A 26129-nucleotide genomic window follows, 5' to 3' on the forward strand; every position below is an offset into this window, starting at 1 on the left:
TACATGCCGCTGTCAATCTCTGACAGCGCTATTTAACTCGCACCCAGCAGAATTGCGTTACAAGAACACGCCCATCGGCGCCCCTATTGCATGATCGCAGGGTGAAGATGAGTTGTCATAACAGCCGGGGGTCTACAGAAGACCCCCGTACTTGTCATTGCAGATCTCCAATAAATGCCGACCCATGGCGTTCGGAGGATTGCAGCTTCAAGTCTCCTACGGACATTGCTGGGGTGGGGATCACACGAGAAAACAGGGCTGAGGCTGCACTACTGAAAGAACCAGAAGATGACCAGTCTTTTCTAGATTTTGCTTCCATGTGTTGCTATTAGTCCTGCTGGGGGTGGGCTTTGGGCAGAATCAGTCTACTTCCCCCTCTGGAAGCGAACAATCGCACTCTCCCTGTAGTACAGTCTAGTACTGCAGAAGGTCTGCTACTTCCCTAGCAAGCACGCATGAAAGTCTTATCTATTGGCTCCCCTTCTGTACATATAGGATCAATATGCAGACCTCATTGTGGGGAAAGTGACTTGTGATGTGAGACCCCCTATAAGGTAGATGTGCATATATACACTGAACACCAGGTGGCGCCAGACTGTGGAAATAAATGGGGAAGCGGACAGCCCCTTTAAATTCACCAGCTTGTGGAGGGGAACTATAGATCCTGCATGATCCCACGTCTGATCAGAAAGGGTCCATAGGTGGCGCCACAACCAAACGCAATAACACATTGCTGACATAACATAGGATATGTGACCGTTCCGATCACTACTGCTTGCACCATATTGAATGTGGTCACATAGTAACGTTCCCGCACCAACCTTTAGGCCTGGGTTTGCTATAAGCCGGGTATTATCGCTGAGATACGCCGTGTAATGCTCCACCATACGCTTCGTCTCCGGCTGACTCAGATGCTCGTAAGGAGAAGAGAAACTTCCGGCTGCCAACATGACCGTAGGACTCTCTGCAGAGGTAAATCAGCAGTTATGTCGCGGGTGGGATGCATCGTACGGACGGGGGGAACGGACTACGGCTGCAATCGTCCACTTTACCTAGTGTCGCCAGCTGCTTGAAGTGAAGGCAGGAGGAGGGCTGTCCCAGCAGATCCAGGCGGTGGTACAGGAGCTTACTGCTGGGGACCGTGTTCAGGTTCTTCAGATGCTTCACGGGGATTTCTGGCTGTATCACCACAATACACAAGATAAAGGAGGTGTCCTGGACCTGCAGGAGAATGATCACATCGTTACTGCATCAATGGGCACGCCAAACTAAAATCCACAAACAACCCCTGCTTGTTCAGTGGCTGCAGAGAATATATTATGGTGTTATATTCACTCCAGTCATTGTATTGTCATGTGAGCGCAGCTCTGGAGTATAATACAGGATGTAACTAAGGATCAGTAATGTAATGTATGTACACAGTGACTGCACCAGCAGAATAGTGAGTGCAGCTCTGGAGTATAATACAGGATGTAACTAAGGATCAGTAATGTAATGTATGTATACAGTGACTGCACCAGCAGAATAGTGAGTGCAGCTCTGGAGTATAATACAGGATGTAACTAAGGATCAGTAATGTAACGTATGTACACAGTGACTGTACCAAAACAGGACCCGAACCTAGACCCCATTCACCTGAATTGGCGGCCCAAACATCCAGTGTTTGCCACGTTGTCATGTGCATGATAGAGCGGCAAACACAGATTCTGATCGGCAGTAAATGTATCACCGCTGGTCAGACAGCTGCAGTTCCAATGCTGTCAAAAGACAGCATGAGCCAGCAGCTGTTATTGGAGGTATAAAATTTACCTCTGGTCACTGGTGTCAGCTGATGAGACTACAGCTCCCATCAGCTGACGCCTGCTGCCACTAATAACAGAGAGAGCAGGAGCAGCTAATGGGATGATGGGAGTATTCATCATCCGGCACCTGCGCTGTAAATAAATTAAGAAAAAAAATAAACACGATGTGGGTTCCCCTGTATTTTTGATAACCAGCCAGGCAAAACTCATACCTGGGGGCTGCAACCCTCAGCTGTCAGCTTTAGCAAGGCTGGTTATCAAAAAAAGAGGGGTCCTCACTTCGATTTTTAAATGATTTAAATAAATAATTTAAAGAAAAGATGTGGGGTCCATTTTTGACAACCAGCCATGCTAAAGCAGACAGCTGGGGGATGGTATTCTCAGACTGGTAAGGTGTATGGGTATTGGCCCCACTAGCCTAAAAATAGCAGCCCACAGCTGCCCAGAAAAGGCGCATCTATTAGATGCGCCAATTCTAGCGCTTTGTCCAGCTCTTCCCACTTGCCCTGTAGCGGTGTCAAGTGGGGTTCATATTTGTGGGGTTGATGTCACCTTTGTATTGTCAGGTGACATCAAGCCCACGAATTAGTAATGGAGAGGTGTCTATAAGACACCTATACATTACTAATCCTACAGTTGCATTATAAATAAAGAGATAGCAAGTATAAAGTATTTTATTAGAAATAAAACAAAACACACTTTTTCATTTTTATTTAAAAGTTATTATTTATTTACAACGCAGGCTCCGGTTGATGAAGACTCCCATCAGCCGCTCCTGCTCTCACAGTTATTAGCGGCAGCAGGTGTCGGCTGATGGGAGCGGTAGTCCAATCTGCTGGCACCAGTGACCGGAGGCTACATTTATACCTCTGATCACAGTTTCTGGCTGACGCTGTAATCTGACAGCGGCTGTCTTACCGGAAATGATGATTTCACCGCCGATCAGAAGCGGTGTTTGCTGTGCGGTCATGCACATGACAGCGCGACAAACACCCGGTATTCGGGGGACCAAACCCGAACAGCAACACGGACTTCCTGGTAAAGTCCGTGTTCGGTGTGCGTGCTGAACTTTACTGTTCAAATTTGCCCATCTCTACTCATGATCAGTACAGGATAAGTAATGTTATGAATTTACAAACTTTTTATATATATCGCTTTAATGCATAAACTCTAAACTGGTGATCTAAAGATGCCAATTATCTACAATATAAGTGATCAAATGTTATAAATGTGCATCTTAGGACAGGTTCACAGTTGGATTCTGCGTACATATTTAGTGTACAGTATAATGTGCAGGTAGTGACAGCAACATGGGGCTTTTCATTTAATATTTGGGATACAATAGCAGAATGAATATTTTCATGTGGGGAAGTCTGGCTTGCATATCACAGTGACTCCACCACATGCATCTATTGCAAAAAAGAGGATCACAATGCAGGCAGTTAGCGGGGTCTTACCATTTTCCAGGCATAGCTGACGTTGTACGCCTCCTTCCCAGGGTCTCGCAGCTTGTTGATGTGCCAAGACAGGGAGGAATTCACAGGCACCGCAATAACCTGACTGCCGAGGGGGAGGCTGCGGAGGAAACAGACAATGATACGTCTCCTGCAAACTAATATACAGCGTCAGCTCTGACAGACTGAACAACATCCACCCACCATCAACCCACCGCTCAGAGACTTATCAGCTGTCAGTTCACCTGCTGCAAATCAGTGACAGGGTGTATACAGATCACAGCGTGACCGACACCGACCTACTCCGGGCCCCGCAACACACGAATACGAGGAACGGACACCAGACTCACACCAGAAACACATCACATTCATCACAGGAGGGGAGGGAGATTCAGAAACGGAAAACTCCAGGCATATCAAATACTCTGCAACATGTCCGGGTGTTTATTATTATAGTAGTTATATTCCTGTACATAGGGGCAGTATTATAGTAGTTATATTCTTGTATATAGGAGCAGTATAATAGCAGTTATATTCTTGTACATAGGGGCAGTATTATAGTAGTTATATTCCTGTACATAGGGGCAGTATCATAGTAGTTATATTCTTGTACATAGGAGCAGTATTATAGTAGTTATATTATTGTACATAGGGGGCAGTATTATAGTAGTTATATTCCTGTACATAGGGGCAGTATTATAGTAGTTATATTCTTGTACATAGGAGCAGTATTATAGTAGTTATATTCTTGTATATATGGGCAGTATTATAGTAGATATATTCTTGTATATAGGAGCAGTATTATAGTAGATATATTCTTGTATATAGGAGCAGTATTATAGTAGTCGTATTCTTGTACATAGGGGGCAGTATTATAGTAGTTATATTCTTGTACATAGGGGCAGTATTATAGTAGTTATATTCTTGTATATAGGAGCAGTATTATAGTAGTTATAGTCTTGTACATAGGGGCAGTATTATAGTAGTTATATTCTTGTATATAGGGGCAGTATCATAGTAGTTATATTCCTGTACATAGGAGCAGTATTATAGTAGTTATATTCTTATATATACGAGCAGTATTATAGTAGTTATATTCTTGTACATAGGGGCAGTATTATAGTAGTTATATTCTTATATATACGAGCAGTATTATAGTAGTTATATTCTTGTACATAGGGGCAGTATTATAGTAGTTATATTCCTGTACATAGGGGCAGTATCATAGTAGTTATATTCCTGTACATAGGAGCAGTATTATAGTAGTTATATTCTTGTACATAGGAGCAGTATTATAGTAGTTATATTCTTGTATATATGGGCAGTATTATAGTAGATATATTCTTGTATATAGGAGCAGTATTATAGTAGTCGTATTCTTGTACATAGGGGGCAGTATTATAGTAGTTATATTCTTGTACATAGGGGCAGTATTATAGTAGTTATATTCTTGTATATAGGAGCAGTATTATAGTAGTTATAGTCTTGTACATAGGGGCAGTATTATAGTAGTTATATTCTTGTATATAGGGGCAGTATCATAGTAGTTATATTCCTGTACATAGGAGCAGTATTATAGTAGTTATATTCTTATATATACGAGCAGTATTATAGTAGTTATATTCTTGTACATAGGGGCAGTATTATAGTAGTTATATTCTTATATATACGAGCAGTATTATAGTAGTTATATTCTTGTACATAGGGGCAGTATTATAGTAGTTATATTCTTGTATATAGGGGCAGTATCATAGTAGTTATATTCCTGTACATAGGAGCAGTATTATAGTAGTTATATTCTTGTACATACGAGCAGTATTATAGTAGTTATATTCTTGTACATAGGGGCAGTATTATAGTAGTTATATTCTTGTACATAGGGGCAGTATTATAGTAGTTATATTCTTGTATATAGGGGAATTATTATAGTAGTTATATTCTTTTACTTTATTTATTTTTTAAATGTCTCCATTCTAACTTAGGAATATTCAGTGAACTATTAAGGATTTAAGATCACTTTTGGCTTGATTTATCCTTTATGCATGACGCATTTTCAGTAAGTCAGACATTTCTATGATGCAGACCAGATAAGAACATAAACAGCTTCAGTTAAACCTTCTGTGGAAACTTCAGACCGGGGATTATATTGACTCTCGTTCAGTCTCTACATGACACAGACATATGGTGAATTTCTCACCCTTGGGCATCAAAGAAACCTCAGGGACATGTTAAACTCTTCCTGTTTGCAAGGTCATAATGGAAGAGATTGGTCATATTTGCCTTTTTTAAGTTTCTGCTGTATAAAATTCCAATAAATCTCTGTAGAAAATTTGTTCTGAACGTTATGCAATAAAATTTGAACAGATCATTCACTCCCCTGACTTCCCATTCTCACCATTATAAACATATGAACGCTGGCCTGAACGGAGCAGGACTATGTATGGGGAAACCAAGTGAAATAGCGGTCAGATGAACAACGTGATCATCCAGCAAACATGCACTTAAATAGACAGATCATCTTACCAAACATATGAATGTGTCATTTACCTGAGAATATTCTGCCGAACCAATGAGAATTTGGGTATGTTCTCGTAATGTATAATATCGGTGTGCAAGGGAGGCTCTACCAGCAGATACGGTCGAGTCAGCGAGGGATGCATCAATGTGTAACCTTGTAAAAAAAAAAAAAAAAGTCAAATGAATAAAGTGCATTCTACTGATAATTTGGTAATCAGAAGCCAAAACAGTCAGCAGAATATTTCTCACGAGGTTTTAGTATTTAAGGAAAGTTCACAGAATCTGTATTTCAAGTAGTTCCATTTACCATGTGATAAACCTTTATACTAACCAATAGGGGGCGCCGAAATTACCGACAATAGACCTCACACAAGCGCCATATACTGTAGACTGGGAACAGTGTCTGTCATATATTCATTACACTCCTTATTTTATTATTCTCGCTCCTATAGCGCCATCATATTCCGCACCTCTGTACAGACATCTCTGTCCCCATCGGGGGCTCGCAATCTAAATTCCCTATCGGTATTCCGAGAGTTTTCATTCACCAGAGTTGATTGACAACTTGTTGTTTGTTGTAGATTTCATCGTCATCATGTTGGGGTTCATACAACTTTCTGATCTCTTTACATTCCATTTTTTTCCCTCTTTCGTTAAGGGACAAAAAAAAAAAAAATACAAAAAAACCAAACCAGCAATCGGCTATTTTTCCCATTGCGGCATTCACCATATATGATAAATGTCTTCCTATTTTAGGAGGTCGCACAGTAACACATGCAGGAACACCAAATAGTTTTTTGGTGTTTTTTTTTAATTTGCATTTCAGGAAAACTTTTACATTTTTGAGAAGGTCAGATGAATGTCGGGAGCAATTCCCTCACTTTCCTCTTTCCAACCTCTTAGATGCTGCTCCTACGATCGCCTGCAGCATCTAAGAGGATAAACTGTTGCGACTGCAGCTAGCTCTGATCTGCAGCAATGATGCTCAGACGCCAGCTATATAACACAGCCGGCCCCGTGGTGCAGGCTCAGCTCAGGAACCCGCTCTGCACACATCTACAATAAATGTCCGGAAAAGGTTAAAGGCGTGTTCAAGCATGGTGGCCAGAAAGAGCATCTCCTTCTCTGGAGGACCCAGTGTGTCCATGCATTATACAAACAGACCAATGCTTTCAACAGAAACCATGTAATACCGCATGACTCCAGAGATGGCGCCGCAGGGAAATTTAAACACTTTGTATAATGTCACAATTTTTTGTTTTCTTAACCAAATTTTAACGCCACGTGCACACGTTGCGGAAAGTGGTGCGGATTTTTCTGGACTGATTTTGGGAAATCTGCAGGTAAACCGCACTGTGGATATCCTGCGGAATTACTGCTATTTTTTGTGGATTCCACCTGCGGATTCCTATTATGGAGCAGGTGTAAACCGCTGCGGAATCCGCACAAAGAATTGACATGCTGCGGAATAAACAACGCAGCGTTTCCGCAAGTTTTTTTCCGCAGCATGTGCACTGCGGATTTTGTTTTCCATAGGTTTACATGGTACTGTAAACTCAGGGAAAACTGCTGCGAATCCACAGCGTCAAATCCGCTGCGGATCCGCAGCAAAATCCGCAACGTGTGCACATAGCCTGTAGACCTGTTGCTGCAAATGACCCGGCAGAGCCCGACAGCTGTAAAGTGGTCTTAGATCGGAGTGCGTATAACAACCACATGTTCCCGTGCCGCTCCCACCCCGACTAACTGTACTCTTAGCCAAGGTTGTAAAAGCCGATTTAACGTGCCAAGCTCCTTGGCACCGCAGTTCCCGACTTGTTTATCTTGCAGGTTGGTCCAACTGCTATTTGATCTCTCATCATTTTTTTTTTTTGCAGAGACACTTAATATTTATCTGTTCCGTGGCCAAACTTTGCAGTTTCGCGAGGCTACTTCAGGATAGCCCGCCATTCTCTGCAGTGTTTATTGTTACAGGGGGACGCAAGCCCTGGAAAAAGCCCAACGCGGAGCCTCGGAAGGGGTTACAACACCTCGCTGGTATGCGGTGCGGCACATCCTGCCCGCGGGATTACAACGATACCTTTGTTATCTATGAGAAACGTGTACGAGGCCAGAGAGTCCTGGTAGTAGGTAACGTCCTCGAGGATGTACGCGAGGTTCACGTCTACGCCCACGATTCCCAGGAGAAGGTTCCCAAAATAACACGGCTTGCTGACGGTCATGATGAGACCTGAAATACACAGATCGCAGGTGTGAGATGGAACAGGAGGGAAACGTTACAAAAACTTGGATCAAATTTAGCTTAAGGAACCCTGCAGAAGTTTTCCAACTTTGTAATGAAAAGCTCCAAAATCTTTTAATATACGGTAGTTAAACTTTTCGTTTGTCACCGTGTTCTGCAGCTCTGATCGCTGTTAATAAACCGCGGAGGCTAAAAATGCGTCTCAGTACAGCGCTAAATCACGTCAACCTACAGGGCGTTACAATGTATCAGCGCAGCTCTGGGAGGTTTCAATGACCAAAAAAAGGATCAGACGCTGTATAAAGAGAGGATTAGCGGATCTCTATACAGGAGTGATGGGGTCTGTATACTTGGAAGGGTCTGATATTGGAAGTGTATACATGTAGAGCTGTATTCTGGGGTCTGGTCTGTATAAAGGGGTCTGATCTAGGTTCTGCATAAAGAGAGGGGTTTGGGGCCGGGGTTAGGTCTGGTATCTGTATATGGGTGTTTCTATACCTGAAAGGGTCTAGTCCAGGGTCAGGTGGGGTGTCTATATGGGCGAGTCACATGACTGTACATAAGGAGGGGTCTGGTCTAGAGTGAGTAATCTAGTTTGGGGTCTGTATACATGAAGGGGCCTGGTCTGGTGGTCTGTATACAGGAAGGGATCTGGTCTGGTGGTCTCTATACAGGAAGGGGTCTGGTGGTCTGTATACAGGAAGGGATCTGGTCTGGTGGTCTGTATGCAGGAAGGGATCTGGTCTGGTTGTCTGTATACATGAAGGGGCCTGGTCTGGTGGTCTGTATATAGGAAGGGTTCTGGTCTGGTGGTCTATATATAGGAAGAGGTCTGGTGGTCTGTATACAGGACGGGGATCTGGTCTGGTGGTCTGTATGCAGGAAGGGATCTGGTCTGGTGGTCTGTATACAGGAAGGGATCTGGTCTGGTGGTCTATACAGGAAGGGTTCTGGTCTGTATACAGGAAGGGATCTGGTCTGGTGGTCTGTATGCAGGAAGGGGTCTGGTCTGGTGGTCTCTATACAGGAAGGGGTCTGGTCTGGTGGTCTCTATACAGGAAGGGGTCTGGTCTGGCTTCTGTATATAATGACAGATCTGGTGTGGAGTCTGCATTAAGTTTTGGGGTGCAGTGAAGTCTGATGTATTTTTTGTGATTCAAATGCCAAAGCTTAAGCGACCATCTTCTGTAAATTTCCAGGGCATGCAGAAAAAAAAAAAAAAGTTGCAGTCTTCGGAATCTCTCACGTTTCAACCTCATTGTGTTCTTCACAATGATACAATGTAAACCTCAGTAACTGTATTGTGTGGAGAACACCATCCACAGACCAAAAAAAAGGCAAGAATTTCAGCACAGAGGGGGTTAAAAACGCATGATAAAATCAGACGACGTAACGATTAAACATCCAGTATCTACCACATAGGAGCAACAACAAGCGCTCGATAACGCCGTCAGATGGCGAATAACCAAGTAAGTACAAAAAGTCGTCCCCAGAGCCGATGTTCAGAGCCGAGAGAGGCCTCATCTTCTGGGAATTTTTATCTGAGCTGGAAACCGGCCACTTGTGACAACTTTCTGTTCTTATCTGATTGGCCTCCTTTTGGACAATTTTTGATTTCTTTCTTTTTTTATTACTTAATTGCATGTATTTTTGGCTAAAAAAATCATTTTTGCTATTGGGTTTCATTACAAATTTTGCACGGTTTGGACTTTACAGGTCTTTGTTTCCCAGCATATTCGACTTCAATGTTGTCTAAGGTCATAATTCAGCTGAGAGGAGCTCAGAAAAAGACAGATAAGAGATACAAAGGTTCCTGTCAGTATGAGCCCACTGATGGATTCTCTGTTAAAGCTCCGGCTCACAAGCAGCACTTGTGTCCATACAGTGGCAGCTGGTAGAGTGTCATGTGACCAGATCCACCCAATAGAAAAGCAGTTTCCCCATACGAGGTGTTGAACAGTGGGAGGAGGCTGATAGGCGGATATGGTCACGTGACCTCCACAAGCCGTATTGTATGGACAGAGGAGCTGGTCAGTATGTGACATCAAACTGAGAGCCAGTCAGTGAGCTCGTCCTGACAGTCTAGCAAAAAAGTTTCATATCTTTTTTTTCTTTTTTCCTAAACTATTCTCTGCTAATTTATGGCCACAGACCACCTCAAAGATCTGTATAAGACAAACCGTGCAAAATTTGTAAAGAAACCAAATTGCAAAAATTACTTTTAGCCCAAAATACAAGCATTAAAGTTATAAAAAAATAACAAAATAAATATTGTCCCCAAAGCTGGTCAATCCCTTTAAAAAGGTGTTTACACCACAATTCAGGAGTAAAACACCTTAATAAGCCATAATATTTGTGGACAACTCAAAAGTTGTGCAAAAATATTTCAACAACTAGTGTGTATTCGTCCAGATGTGCCAATATTGGCAGGATGGGGAGCGGCGGTGCCCGCTTGTCCAATTCCTAAGTTATGCCACTTTAGTGGAGTACCTGACCCTAGAAATGCAGTCCAGTGCCTGACCATCTCTGGTGGCCAACCTCCCCATTTACCAGCTGCCCCCTATTCGTTAGGCGGCGTTACACCCATGGGTCTCCTGAGAGCTCCTGCATTAAGGCCAGGGCGCACAATGCCAGCCCTATATGAAATGGAGATATAACCAAAAAAACTACCTGAAATTATTATTACTGATGACACAAGATTTATAAAACCAAATACTTTATTGTATAATATAAAGACATCAAACAAAACAAAACACAGAAATCCGGAGGAGGCACAAAATATAATTCACAGAAATAATTGGTGCAAAGGCAATTTACTACAAAATATACACTATGTTCCAAATTATTATGCAAATTACATTTTTATCAGATTTTCCTAAATGGTCGGTGCAAATGTCAGTCAGTCTAATAAAAGTCATCACCCATTAGAGTATACATCGAATTTTATTGAAGAAACCTCCCAATGATAACAGTATAATCTCCACAATGAATAAAAACTCACAACGCACTGTTCCAAATTATTAGGCACAGTAGAATTTCTAAACATTTGATATGTTTTAAAGAACTGAAAATGCTCATTTGTGGAATTTGCAGCATTAGGAGGTCACATTCACTGAGCAAAAAAGCTATTTAACTCCAAAACATCCTAACAGGCAAAGTTACATGTTAACATAGGACCCTTCTTTGATATCACCTTCACAATTCTTGCATCCATTGAACTTGTGAGTTTTTGGAGAGTTTCGGCTTGTATTTCTTCCCTGCCAGAGCTGCTGTTTTGATGTGAACGGCCTCCCACACTCATAGATCTTTTGCTTGATGATCCTCCAAAGGTTCTCTATAGGGTTGAGGTCAGGGGAAGATGGTGGCCACACCGTGAGTTTATCTCCTTTTATGCCCATAGCAGCCAATGACTCAGAGGTATTCTTTGCAGCATGAGATGGGGCATTGTGAGCATGAAGATGGTTTTGCTCCTGAAGGCACGTTTCTACTTTTTAGACCATACAAGAAAGTTGTCAGTCAGAAACTCTATATACTTTGCAGAGGTCATTTTCACACCTTCAGGAACCTTAAAGGGCCCTACCAGCTGTTTCCCATGATTCTGGCCCAAAACATGACTCCTCCACCTCTTAGCTGACGTTGCAGCCTTGTTGGGACATGGTGGCCATCCACCAACCATCCACTACTCCATCCATCTGGACCATCCAGGGTTGCTCAACACTTATCAGTAAACAAGACTGTTTAGAAATTAGTCTTCATGTATGTGTGGGCTCAATACAACCATTTCTGCTTGTGAACACTGTTTAATGGTGGCCGAATAGTAGGTTTATGCACCACAGCAAGCCTTTGAAGGAGCCTACACCTTGAGGTTCGAGGGACTCCAGAGGCACCAGCAGCTTCAAATATCTGTTTGCTGCTTTGTAATGGCTTTTTAGCAGATGCTCTCTTAATCCGATGAACTTGCCTGGCAGAAATCTTCCTCATTATGCCTTTATCAGCACAAACACATCTGTGCTCAGATACAGCCACAAATCTCTTAACAGTACGATGATCACGCTTAAGTTTTCGGGAAATTTCTAATGTTTTCATCCCTTCACCAAGGCATTGCACTATTTGATGCTTTGCAGCAGCAGAGAGATCCTTTTTCTTTCCCATGTAACTTGAAAACTGTGACCTGCTTAATAATGTGGAACATCATTTTTAAGTAGTTTTCCTTTAATTAGAATCACCTGGAAAACCAATTATCACGTGTTTAAGATTGATTTCAGTGATCTATTGAGCCCTGAGACACAATATCATCCATGAGTTTATTTGAAAAACAAAACAATTAAATCTTTATGACACTTAAATCCAATTTGCATAATAATTTGGAACACAGTGTATAATATAATAATTATTAAAGCTCTTGCCTTCAATTCATATGTCCATACAAACATGAGCCGCGGTAAGAACCAACCAGCAATAAAATCAATGCCAATAGTGCATTCAAACCTTGTGGATTTATTATCCACTTCTCTAGATAATCCAAATATAAGGTGCACAGTGCATAATGCTAATGGCACTTATTGCCAATGTAAAATGATGTAGGGTATAGTCCCTGCTCAGTACCTATCTCACAATCTCTATAAGATACAATTAGTTTAAGGTGCAAAGTGCATATGATGGACCTTACCGGTGCTCATGTTGGTGTTCCAGTGCCTCAACCCCACACTCCAACGCGTGTTTCGCACGTTGCTTCTTCAGGGTGTGATCACTCCCTGAACAAGCGACGTGCGAAACGCGCGTTGGAGTGCGGGGTTGAGGCACAGGAACACCAACATGAGCACCGGTAAGGTCCATCATATGCACTTTGCACCTTAAACTAATTGTATCTTATAGAGATTGTGAGATAGGTACTGCGCAGGGACTATACCCTACATCATTTTACATTGGCAATAAGTGCCATTAGCATTATGCACCTTATATTTGGATTACCTAGAGAAGTGGATAATAAATCCACGAGGTTTGAATGCACTATTGGCATTGATCTTATTGCTGGTTGGTTCTTACCGCGGCTCATGTTTGTATGGACATATGAATTGGAGGCAAGAGCTTTATTAATTATTATATTATATATTTTGTAGTAAATTGCTTTTGCACCAATTATTTCTGTGAATTATATTTTGTGCCTCCTCCGGATTTCTGTGTTTTGTTTTGTTTGGTGTCTTTATATTATACAATAAAATATTTGGTTTTATAAATCTTGTGTCATCAGTAATAATATTTTCAGGTAGTTTTTTTGGTTATATGCTTGTGTTTCTATTTGGAACGTAAAGAATATTGGGTTAGAATTTTCTTCTTTGTTTTTTGGTAAACTATATGAAATGGGGCCCTAGGTTCTTTCTTTGACATAAATGACAATGGGGCCAGAATGAGTGACAATCTCTCAATCACCTGGTCAACACCATTGCAACACAAATGAAGACCACCATTCTTTACACTGCAGGCTGTATTCAGAAAACAGCGATTAGGACTCACCGTCGCCCATCTCGTCAGAGTATGGAAGGCTGAACACGGCCTCGTCGATCATGCGGTTCGGCAGGTTTGTGTAAAATCTTCCCACCGTCGTCTCCAGGTTGCTGAGCTGATTTAGGACCATCATGCTCCCCTTGGTGACAGGAAGGCCACTCTTATCAGAAAAGCCGTATTTTGCTGAATTCTGCTCGGCAAGATCACGGAGGAACGCCAACTCCTTCAAACCGGTCACTCCCTCTAACAAGAAGAATGGGGAGAGAAACACTGTGTAATACTTCATCTCTCCTGTGGGGGCGCTGCAGGGGCACTGTACACTTGCAGCCAGGTTTATCCATAGATGGCAGGAGGACACTTAATGACCGGCTAATTATTATGGAACCCTTCTAACAATTAAGGCTTGTCCAAAGCAGAGAACCCTTTAGGTGTTGTAATCCTCACCCCTACAAACTATGGCCTCACCGTTCATTATGGCGTACGTAAGGATCATGACCGAATTGTTCAGCTGACTGTTCTCCTCATTAATGGCTCTCAGAGTGGATTTCTTATCCTCCTCGGAGGAATCCCTGGAGGTGGTTCCAGCGGATAAATAGATAATCACCAGGTCTGTATCTGGGAAAGAAAAACACAAAGAATGTAAAGAAATAGAATTTACCCAACCACAAACTCACAAGACATTAGGAGGTGGGGTGTGTTGGGACATATAAAGCCCAAAGTACCTCACAATCTTAAAAAAAAAATAAAAAAAATTAAATTATATATATCTCTATATCTATATCAGGTCTGGTGGAGGAATCTAGTCTGGAGTCTAAAAGTTTGCTCTGGTTTCTGTATACAGGAAAGTGTCTGTGGACACGCTTGGTGTAGGTATACATGGATGGTTCTGATCCAAGATCAGTATTTCTGGAGGGATACTGTCTGGGATAAGTATGAATGGAGGGTTCTGGTCTGGGATCCATATACATGGAGGGTTCTGGCCCGGGATCCGTATACATGGAGGGTTCTGGCCCGAGATCCGTATACATGGAGGGTTCTGGCCCGAGATCCGTATACATGGAGGGTTCTGGCCCGAGATCTGTATATATGGAGGGTTCTGGCCCGAGATCCGTATATATGGAGGGTTCTGGCCCCAGATCGGTACACATGGAGGGTTCTGGCCCGGGATCCGTATACATGGAGGGTTCTTGCCTGGGATCCGTATACATGGAGGGTTCTGGCCCGGGATCCATATACATGGAGGGTTCTGGTCCAGGGTCAGTATACATGTAGAGTTCTGGCCCGGGATCAATATACATGGAGGGTTCTGGTCTGGGATCCGTATACATGGAGGGTTCTGGTCCAGGGTCAGTATACATGTAGAGTTCTGGCACAGGATCAATATACATGGAGGGTTATGGTCTGGGATCCGTATACATGGAGGGTTCTGGTCTGGGATCCGTATACATGGAGGGTTCTGGCCCGGGATTCGCGTACATGGAGGGTTCTGGCCAGGGATCCATATACATGGAGAGTTCTGGCCTGGGATCCGTATACATGGAGGGTTCTGGCCCGGGATTCATGTACATGGAGGGTTTTGGCCTGGGATCTGTACCTGGGTTTGTCTTATCTGGGGTCTGGATCTTGGAGGGTCTGGTCTGGGGTCTGTTTACAGAGAGGGTTCTGGTTTAAGTTCTGCATACATGGAAAGATCCAACCGGATTTAGTCTGGGGATCAGAGGTGTCTGGTCTGGCTTCTGTATGTTCGTAGATGTCTCAGGTGTTTGCACATGTGGTGGGTCAGACATGGGGTTTAGATCTTAATTAAGGGTTGAGTATAAGTATATTACACACACAGCCAGTGATGGGTTCTCTTAGTATCACTCTAAATTCTTAAACTTGTGAACCATCACTAGAAGACCTGCTCCGCATTTACCAATTACTCCAGGGTTTAAATACTAAAGTAAGCCTCGGCAAAACTGGATTTTTTTTCTTTTGTTAAGTAATAATGGATGAAAATGGAAAAATATTGGCGGAGTTCTGCTTTGTATATAATTTGCCAAGACAAAAGTCTAAATGCAGGATGCTGAGAAAATAGATTTCCCCAAAGAACAATAGGTGACTTGCATTTAACATCCGCTCTCACTGGTAACACGAGAGGATCCAAAAAACTAATATATACATATAATGCACAGATATGCAAAAAGTGAGGCCCATCACCACTCCCAGGGTGGTATATAGGGACATCACCCGCATGTTACACTGCCGGATCTCGCTGCTTTATAGGCAGCACAGTCCAGCCATTGTCTGTATCCCACACTTGGCCTTTAACGTGTATATGGATTTATTGTGATGTTTTACTAAAATCCCCAATGGGAAATAACAGCAGCAACTGGAGCAGAAGACATTTCTATAAATAAACATCTGCTCCATTATTACGAGTATGAGTAGGTTCAGGTTCACGCATCGGGGAGCAGTTTAAGGTAATGTCTTGTCTGTAGCCGAGGTTTTCATATTCCAGAAAATGGCTGAAGTGTTAGTAGCTTGTAGATCGTGGAGTTATAGCTCAGGGTCGGCAATCACTGTTCTATGGAAAAAGAACATTTTATCCTAAATCAATGAAGCCAGGGAAAGCTAAGTGACCATACGTATGACTGCTGGAAGACGGACAACTGCTCAGACCATTTCAGAAGAATAAAAAACAGGTATACAGTGGCATGTAAATGTTTGTGCACCCCTGGCCAAAATTACTGTTGAAGATGAAATGATCTCTACAAAGGCCTAAAGTTAAAGATGACATTTCCTTTGTATTTTAGGCAAAATATTTATGTATATATTGTCATGTTTTACATTTTAAAAATTACAAAAAGGAAAATGGGCCAATGCAAAAGTTTACGCACCCTCAAATGAGTGATCAGATAACTTTTACCAAGGTATCAGACCTTAATTAGCCTGTTAGGAAAGGCCAGGTGATGCAAAGACCCCCCCCCAGCTTTATAAAAACCCAGCCTCCTCTAACCTTCTGCCAAAAAAACTGCAGCCGTGGTTTCCTCTAAGCAGCTGCCGAGCACTCAGAAAATGAAAACGGTGGAGGCCCACAAAGCAGGAGAAGGCTATAAAAAGATAGCAAAGCGTTTTCAAGTTGTCCTTTACTCAGTTTGAAATGTAATTAAGAAATGAAAGTTAACAGGAAAAGTGGTGGTCAAGATAAGGGCTGGAAGACCAAGCAAAATTTCAGTGCCCTGCTTGTAGCATTGCTATAGAGACAAATCAGAACCACCACTTAACTCTAAAAGTCCTTCAGAAAGATGTAGCATATACAAAAGTCGTGGTACATTGTTCTACTGTTCAGAGACACCTGCACGAAAATGGACTTCATGGAACAGTCATCAGAAGAAGACCTCTCCTGCATCCTCACCATGAAATTCAGCATCAGACTTATGCAAATCAACATTAAAACAACCATTAATGTAATCATAAAGCACTGCCACACACTGAGGCAGAGAGTAAAAATTGAAAACTCTCCCAGAACAACTCAAAAATATCGATTAAAACGGACAACTCCGAATAGATATAACCTAAAGAAAATGGTGCAAAAATGTCCCAACATAATAGAAATGTATAATACAAAATTCATTTATTGAAAAATCACATGAAAAGTACTCAAATATACATGCTGTATACAATGTATAAAAGTCAAGAGATAAAACAGAGGATACATGAAGGTATGCTGGGCTCAGAGAGGGCAACCAAATTCATCCCAGGGAATGTTGTTTGGGACATTTTTGCTCCATTTTCTTTTGGTTACAACATTTAAACAAGCCTGATGCATTTTGGAAACAAGTCCTTTGGACCAATGAGGATAAAATAGAACTCTCTGGCCACAATGATCAAAAGGTATGTGTGGAGAAAAAAGGGCACAGAACTTCAGGAAAAGAACATCGCATCAACCATTAAGCATGAAGGTGGATCAATCATGCTTTGAGGTTGTGTTGCAGCAAATGGCATGGGGAATATTTCACAGATAGAGGGAAGAATGGATTCAATGAAATTTCAACAAATTCTTGATGCCAACATAACACCATCTGTAAAAAAGCTGAAGGTGAAAAGAGGATGGCTTCTACAAATGGATAAAGATCCTAAAGACACATCAAAATCCACAATAGATGACCTCAAAATGCGCAAGTTGAAGGTTTTACATTGGCCCTCACAGTCCCCTGATCTGATGATCATTGAAAATCTGTGGCTAGACCTCAAAATAGAAGAGGATGCAAGACAACTCAGGAATCTCACAGAATTGGAGGAATTTTTTCAAGTAAGAATGGATGAAAATCCCTCAAACAAGAATTGAAAGACTCTTGTCTGGCTACAAAAAGGGTTTACAAGCTGTGATACTTGCAAAACTGGGTGCTACTAGGTACTAACTATGCAAAAGTTTTGGCACCCTGCATTGGCCTCTTTTCCTTTAATTAATTATTAAAATGTAAAAAAAAAATGTTTTTGTTGCCTAAAAAACAGAGGAAATGTGGCATCTTTAACATTAGGCCTTTTAGAGATCATTTCAACTTGCTCAACTGTTCACAATTATATTAATTTTGACCAGGGGTGGACAAACTTTTACATACCACATTACATCTAGTACTGTCCCCTTTATAAAAGTATATAACTACTACACTGCTCAAAAAAATAAAGGGAACACAAGCAGCACAATGTAACTCCAAGTCAATCACACTTCTGTGAATCAATTTCTCCTGCTGTTGTGCAAATGGAAGAGACAACAAGTAGAAATGATCGGCAATTAGCAAAACAACTCCTATAAAGAAAAGTTTCAGCAGGGGGTAACCACAGACCATTTCTCTGTTCTCTTCCTCTTTGGCTGTTATCTTGGTCACTTTTTCATTTTGTCATTGCTCTCTCTCCCCTAGAGGTACAGTAGCATGAGGCAGTGTCTATGACCCACAGAAGTTGCTCAGATAGTGCAGCTCATCCAGGATGGCACATCAATGCGAGCCGTGGCAAGAAGTGTAGCACAGCATCCTGAGCATGGAGCAGATAGCAAGAGACAGGACAATACACCAGGAGACGTGGAAGGGGCTGTAGGAGGGAAACAACCCAGCAGAAGGACCGCTGTTCTCCTCCTTTGTGCAAGGAAGAACAGGAGGAGCAGTGTCAGAGCCATGCAAAATGCCCTCCAGCAGGCCACTAACATCCATGTGACTGCTCAAACTGTCAGAAACAGACCCAATGAGGGTCCGACATCTACAAGTGGGTGTTGTGCTTATAAGCCAACACCGTGCAGGGCGATTGACACTTGCCATAGAACATCAAGATTGGCAGACTCAACAATGGCGCCCTGTGCTTTTCACAGATGAGAGCAGGATCACACTGAGAACATGTGACAGTCTGGATACGAGGTGGAGAATGTTCTGGTGCCCTCAACATCCTCCAGCATGACCAGTTTGGCAGTGGGTCAGTAATGGTGTGGGAAAGGCATTTTTTTTTGGAGGGCCTACTCTCCATCTGCTCGCCAGAGGCACCCTGTCTGCCTGTCTGCCATTAGGTACTGGGACGAGATCCTCAGACCCATTGTGAGACCATATTGCAGGTGCACTAGACCCTGGGTTCCTTCTGATGCAGGACAATGCTAGGCCTCATGTGGCTGGAGTGTGTCAGCAGTTCCTGCATGATGAAGGCATTGATGCTATGGGTTGGCTTGGCCATTCTCCAGATCTGAATCCAATCGAGCACATCTGAGACATCATGTCTTGTTCCATCCACCAACGCCACGTTGTATCACAGACTGTCCAGGAGTTGACTGATGTTTTAATCCAGATCCCTCAGGAGACCATCCGCCGCCTCATCAGGAGCATGCCCAGGCGTTGTAGGGAGGTCATACAGGCGCGTGGAGGCCACATACACAACTGAAAATCATTTCCTTGTCTTGAGGCATTTCCACTGAAGTTGGATCACCCAGCAATTTGATTTCCAACTTTGAATTTGAATATTCAAATCCAGACCTCATTAGGATAATAATTTTGATTTACATTGATCATTTTTATGTTTCAAATTTTCAACGCATTCCACTATGTAATGAATAAAGATTTGCAACTGGAATATTTCAGTGATATCTAGGATGTGGTATTTTAGTGTTCTCTTTATTTTTTAACAGTATATAATACTGCTTCTAAATACAAGGATATAACTACTATAATACTGCCCCTATGTACAAGAATATAAATACTATAATACTGCCCCCTATGTACAAGAATATAACTACTATAATACTGCCACTATGTACAAGAATATAACTACTATAATACTGCTCCAATGTACATGAACATAACTACTATAATACTGCCCGTATGTACTATATAACTACTATAATACTGCTCCTATGTACAAGAATATAACTACTATAATACTGCTCCTATGTACAAGAATATAACTACTATAATACTGCTCCTATGTACAAGAATATAACTACTATAATACTGCTCCTATGTACAGGACTATAACTACTATTATAGACCTGTCTCTAATCTTCCCTTCATCTCTAAACTCCTCGAACGCCTGGTCCACTCCCGTCTTACCCGCTATCTCTCAGATAACTCTCTTCTCAACCCTCTTCAATCTGGCTTCCGCTCTTTACACTCTACTGAAACTGCCCTCACTAAAGTCTCTAATGACCTACTAACAGCTAAATCTAATGGTCACTACTCCATGCTAATTCTCTTGGATCTCTCCGCAGCATTCGACACTGTGGATCATCAGCTCCTCCTCACTATGCTCCGCTCCATCGGCATCAAGGACACCGTTCTCTCCTGGTTCTCCTCCTATCTCTCTGACCGATCCTTCAGTCCTAGGCCCCCTCCTCTTCTCTTTGTATACCGCCCCTATTGGACAAACAATCAGTAGATTTGGGTTCCAGTACCATCTCTATGCTGACGACACCCAATTATACACCTCTACTCCTGCTTTCACTCCGACCTTCTTAGAAAACACCAGTGATTGTCTTACCGCTGTCTCTAACATCATGTCCTCCCTCTATCTGAAACTGAACCTGTCAAAAACTGAACTCCTCGTGTTCTCTCCCTCTACTAACCTACCTTTGCCTGACATTGCCATCTCCGTGTGCGGTTCCATCATTACTCCCAACATGCCCGCTGCCTTGGGGTCATCCTTGATTCCGAGCTTTCATTCACCCCCCACATCCGATCACTGGCTCGCTCTTCTTATCTGCATCTCAAAAACATTTCTAGAATTCGCCCTTTTCTTACTTTCGACTCTGCAAAAACTCTTACTGTCTCACTTATTCATTCTCATCTGGACTATTGTAACTATCTACTAATCGGCCTCCCTCTTACCAAACTCTCCCCGCTCCAATCTGTCCTGAATGCTGCAGTCATATTCCTCACCAACCGTTACACCGATGCCTCTACCTTGTGCCAGTCATTACACTGGCTACCCATCCACTCCAGAATCCAGTACAAAACTATTACCCTCATCCACAAAGCACTCCATGGCTCAGCACCACCCTACATCTCCTCTCTGGTCTCAGTCTACCACCCTACCCGTGCCCTCCGCTCCGCTAATGACCTCAGGCAGGGCAGTTTCTAGCCCAAAAATGACACAGGGCGAGAGTAGGAAATTTCTCCCCCCCCCCCCCCCCCCCCCCGGCACCGAAAATAATAAACATTATTTTTGTGGGCTTGAGTAATAAATAGAGAGCAGGCTTGTATCTTCCCTTTTTTTAATAAATTATAATTTGCCTTTAACTTATATAGAACTTGGGGAAAAGGGACAAGTATGCTAATTATTAACGGTGAGAACAAAGTTGTAGGTAAATAATATCTATTAATTATTTTGGAAACAGATCCTAAAAATTGTAGGTTGCAGATTTATGAGAAACTGACTCTTCTAGATTTAGCCGCTGCAAAAGCATTAATAGCTTCCGAATAATTCAGCTTTTCTGCCAGTTCATTTTCTAATTCCAGGTCACATTTACTAATCTCTTCTAAAAGGAGATTGGCGAGACTTTCCCCAGATGTATCAGTAGCAGGACGATAGCCAATAAAATGTTCCTTTATTGCTACGTGATCATCATCTATATCAACAAATCTTAAGGTGTATGACAACTGTTCAGTGTGACCTGCATCTTGTGTGCAGTCCAACATTATTGAAAAATACTTAGATCTTTTGGCTTTTTCTAGAATACATTTCTTCACCTGAGAGGCCATCAAGCAGATAATTTCATTTTGAATTAAATTTCCACAGTAATGTGTATGGATTTCCTGGGAAGTAATTCGTTTTAAATGATCTCTCATTACTGGTTCAAATTTTCCAAGAAGCTCTATAAGCCCAAGGAAATGTCCATTATTTGGTGTAAACAATGTATTTGACGATCCTCGAAAAGCTAAATTATTGGTTGCCAGGTATACAGTTACTGCCATAACTCTTTCCAACACTTCTCGCCTGGGTGAGGATGCCACCAGACTGCCAAAGATGAGGTAAGTCAGCTGGGCCCCCTCCCGGGTTTCATGCTGTGGGGCATGCCAAATCAGCATGCCCCAAGGGTGGTTGGGGGGGGGGCAGGTGTGGGGGTCCCCATCCAAAAAAAAAGGCTAGCCCAACCCATCCCATCCCTCAGACCCCCTCACCTGTTCAGTGTGTCAGTGCCCTCTGCCCTCTGAGTCTGAGCGCGCTCAGACTGCTAAATGGGGCTGCTGGGAAGGGAAGGACTAATCCATAGGCAGGGGGTGGGCATTTTTGCTATACTGCTACCACTGTCAGACTAGACTGCAGCCTGTCCTGTCCAGCATTGAAATTGGCAACAGCCAGGCAGCCTAGTCTGACAGTGATAGTGTGTGTGCTTAGCTCTTTGATCACTGTCTCAGGGAGCGCCCGTGCTCAGCCGAGAGCGCGGCGCCCCTGCTATCAGTGTGGGAGTGGCCGAGCTGCCTCATCCTGGCTGTTCATTCTCGCTGTTCATCCAGCGCGGAGCGGAGGTGAGTCATACCTCCCAACTTTTGAAGATGGGAAAGAGGGACAAAGTTTGCGGCGCGCTTTGCGCGCCGCGGCAAATTTTAGGCCACGCCTCTGACCACACCCATTCATAATTAGTCACACCCATATCCACATCCCAACCACACCCATTTAGCACTGCCGATCACACTGTTTCATATACAATAATTATAAACAAAAAAATATGGCCACACAGTGCCCCATACTGTATAATGGCCACACATGATGCTCCATACTGTATAATGAACACACATGACGCTCCATACTGTATAATGGCCACACATGATGCTCCATACTGTATAATGAACACACATGATGCTCCATACTGTATGACCGCACATGATGCTCCATACTGTATAATGACCGCACATGATGCTCCATACTGTATAATGACCCCACATGATGCTCCATACTGTATAATGGCCGCACATGATGCTCCATACTGTATAATGAACACACATGATGCTCCATACTGTATGACCGCAAATGATGCTCCATACTGTATAATGACCGCACATGATGCTCCAGACTGTATAATGACCGCACATGATGCTCCATACTGTATAATGACCCCACATGATGCTCCATACTGTATAATGACCGCACATGATGCTCCATACTGTATAATGACCGCACATGATGCTCCATACTGTATGACCGCAAATGATGCTCCATACTGTATAATGACCGCACATGATGCTCCAGACTGTATAATGACCGCACATGATGCTCCAGACTGTATAATGACCGCACATGATGCTCCAGACTGTATAATGACCGCACATGATGCTCCAGACTGTATAATGACCGCACATGATGCTCCAGACTGTATAATGGCCGCACATGATGCTCCATACTGTATAATGGCCACACATGATGCTCCATACTGTATAATGACCGCACATGATGCTCCATACTGTATAATGACCGCACATGATGCTCCATACTGTACAATGACCGCACATGATGCTCCATATTGTATAATGACCGCACATGATGCTCCATACTGTATAATGACCGCACATGATGCTCCATACTGTATAATGGCCACACATAATGCTCCATACTGTATAATGACCGCACATGATGCTCCATACTGTATAATGACCGCACATGATGCTCCATATTGTATAATGACCACACATGATGCTCCATACTGTATAATGACATACAGGCACGCAGCTCACACACAGGCACGCAGCTCACACGCACGCAGCTCACAAACACATGCAGCTTTGACACAAATGCATCACACACGCAGCCATCACACACACACGCAGCCATCACACACACACACACGCAGCCATCACACACACACACACGCAGCCATCACACACACACACGCAGCCATCACACACACACACACACGCAGCCATCACACACACATGCAGCCATCACACACACACGCAGACATCACACACGCAGCCATCACACACACACACACACGCAGCCATCACACACACACGCAGCCATCACACACACGCAGCCATCACACACACACAGCCATCACACACACACAGCCATCACACACACACAGCCATCACACACACACAGCCATCACACACACACAGCCATCACACACACGCAGCCATCACACACACACAGCCATCACACACACACGCAGCCATCACACACACGCAGCCATCACACACACGCAGCCATCACACACACGCAGCCATCACACACACGCAGCCATCACACACACACACGCAGCCATCACACACACACGCAGCCATCACACACACAGCCATCACACACACACACACACGCGCAGCCATCACACATGCAGCCATCACACACACACGCAGCCATCACACACACACACGCAGCCATCACACACACACACGCAGCCATCACACACACACGCAGCCATCACACACACACACGCAGCCATCACACACACACACACGCAGCCATCACACACACACACACGCAGCCATCACACACACACAGCCATCACACACACACACGCAGCCATCACACACACGCAGCCATCACACACACACACACGCAGCCATCACACACACACAGCCATCACACACACACACCCAGCCATCACACACACACACACGCAGCCATCACACACATCACACACACACAATCTCCTCTGTGATGCAGGGGCGGCTGATGTCCATGTGCAGCTCTCTGCTGAAGTCTTCAGTCTCCTGCTCACAGCTCTGCACTATCCCGGCACCTCCCCCGTCTCTCCTTCTCTGCCGGGATAGCAGCTAAGAGCAGAAGCCGGAGCTCCGTGCACACACAGCCAGAGGTAGTGAATCGCTGACCTTTCTTCTTGATTGCTGCAGGCTCTCTCCTTCAGCGTGGCAGCGCCGCACAGGGGGCGGGAGGGGGGGGGGTGTTGCGCGGGCGGTCAGGAGGCAGCTTTTATATAAAAAAAAAAAAAAACAGGCTCTCTCTACGTCCCGGAAGTGGGCGGGGCTTCACCGGCGGCCGCAAATTCGGGATTTTAAATGCCCGAAGCGGGACAGCGGGACCCCGGTGCCAAAGCGGGACTGTCCCGCTGAAATCGGGACGGTTGGGAGGTATGGGTGAGTGGCGGCGCCGAGGTGGCCGCAACCATTATGTGCGGTGCGGGGGGGGGGGCGCGGCGACGCGAGGCGATGATCTGACCGCTCAGCTGTCAGATTTGCAGCTGAGTTCGGGCAGGGCGCGCCCGCGCTCAGCACTGAGCGCGGCATCCGCGCCCCTGACAGCCCTTAAACAGCAGCAGCAGCGGGCAGGGGACCACCGGGGCCCGAGGCCTCTCCTGCGCCCCCCGGCCCCACGGCGCCCCGTGTGGCCGCCCTGCCCGCCCTGTTGAAGAAACGGCCCTGACCTCAGGTTAGCATCCTCAATAATCAGAACCTCCCACTCCCGTCTCCAAGACTTTACACGTGCACTTTACACGTGCTGCGCCGATTCTTTGGAATGCACTACCTAGGTTAATACGATTAATCCCCAATCCCCACAGTTTTAAGCGTGCCCTAAAAACGCATTTGTTCAGACTGGCCTACCGCCTCAACGCATTAACCTAACTATCCCTGTGTGGCCTATTAAAGAAAAAAAAAACAAACAAAAAAAAACAAAACACATTATCAGGTTCCTCGCATCGTGTTCTCATACACTTTATGCAGTCAATAGCCTCTGTGTCTGTACTGCTACATACTTAGGCTGTTAACTGGTTCATGCAGCTTTACATGAACATCCGAGCCTTACACTATGGCTGGTCCAAATAACTAAAGCAATTGTTACCATCCACCTCTCGTGTCTCCCCTTTTCCTCATAGTTTGTAAGCTTGCGAGCAGGGCCCTCATTCCTCCTGGTATCTGTTTTGAACTGTGATTTCTGTTATGCTGTAATGCCTATTGTCTGTACAAGTCCCCTCTATAAGTTGTAAAGCGCTGCGGAATATGTTGGCGCTATATAAATAAAAATTATTATTATTATTACTATAATACTGCCCCTATGTACAGGAATATATCTACTATAATACTGCCACTATGTACAAGAATATAACTACTATAATACTGCTCCTATGTACAAGAATATAACTACTATAATACCGCCCGTATGTACAATATAACTACTATAATACTGCTCCTATGTACA

General features: G+C 43.7%; 1 protein-coding gene across 2 annotated transcripts in view; it reads right to left on the minus strand.

Annotated features, from left to right (window-relative positions):
• Window positions 1–26129, minus strand: part of CACHD1 (cache domain containing 1) — a 132304-nt gene that overhangs the window by 12612 nt on the left and 93563 nt on the right. For both annotated transcript variants that reach the window (XM_077278212.1, XM_077278211.1), the window contains exons 8-14: window positions 13986–14135; window positions 13530–13763; window positions 7854–8003; window positions 5804–5927; window positions 3260–3377; window positions 1053–1221; window positions 822–964 (exon numbers count right to left, since the gene is read on the minus strand). In XM_077278212.1, the coding sequence (XP_077134327.1) occupies window positions 822–964; window positions 1053–1221; window positions 3260–3377; window positions 5804–5927; window positions 7854–8003; window positions 13530–13763; window positions 13986–14135 (1088 nt within the window). The remainder of the gene's footprint in view (window positions 1–821; window positions 965–1052; window positions 1222–3259; window positions 3378–5803; window positions 5928–7853; window positions 8004–13529; window positions 13764–13985; window positions 14136–26129) is intronic.

The sequence above is a fragment of the Ranitomeya variabilis genome, chromosome 8 (genome assembly GCF_051348905.1).
Source record: "Ranitomeya variabilis isolate aRanVar5 chromosome 8, aRanVar5.hap1, whole genome shotgun sequence".
Taxonomy (NCBI): domain Eukaryota; kingdom Metazoa; phylum Chordata; class Amphibia; order Anura; family Dendrobatidae; genus Ranitomeya; species Ranitomeya variabilis.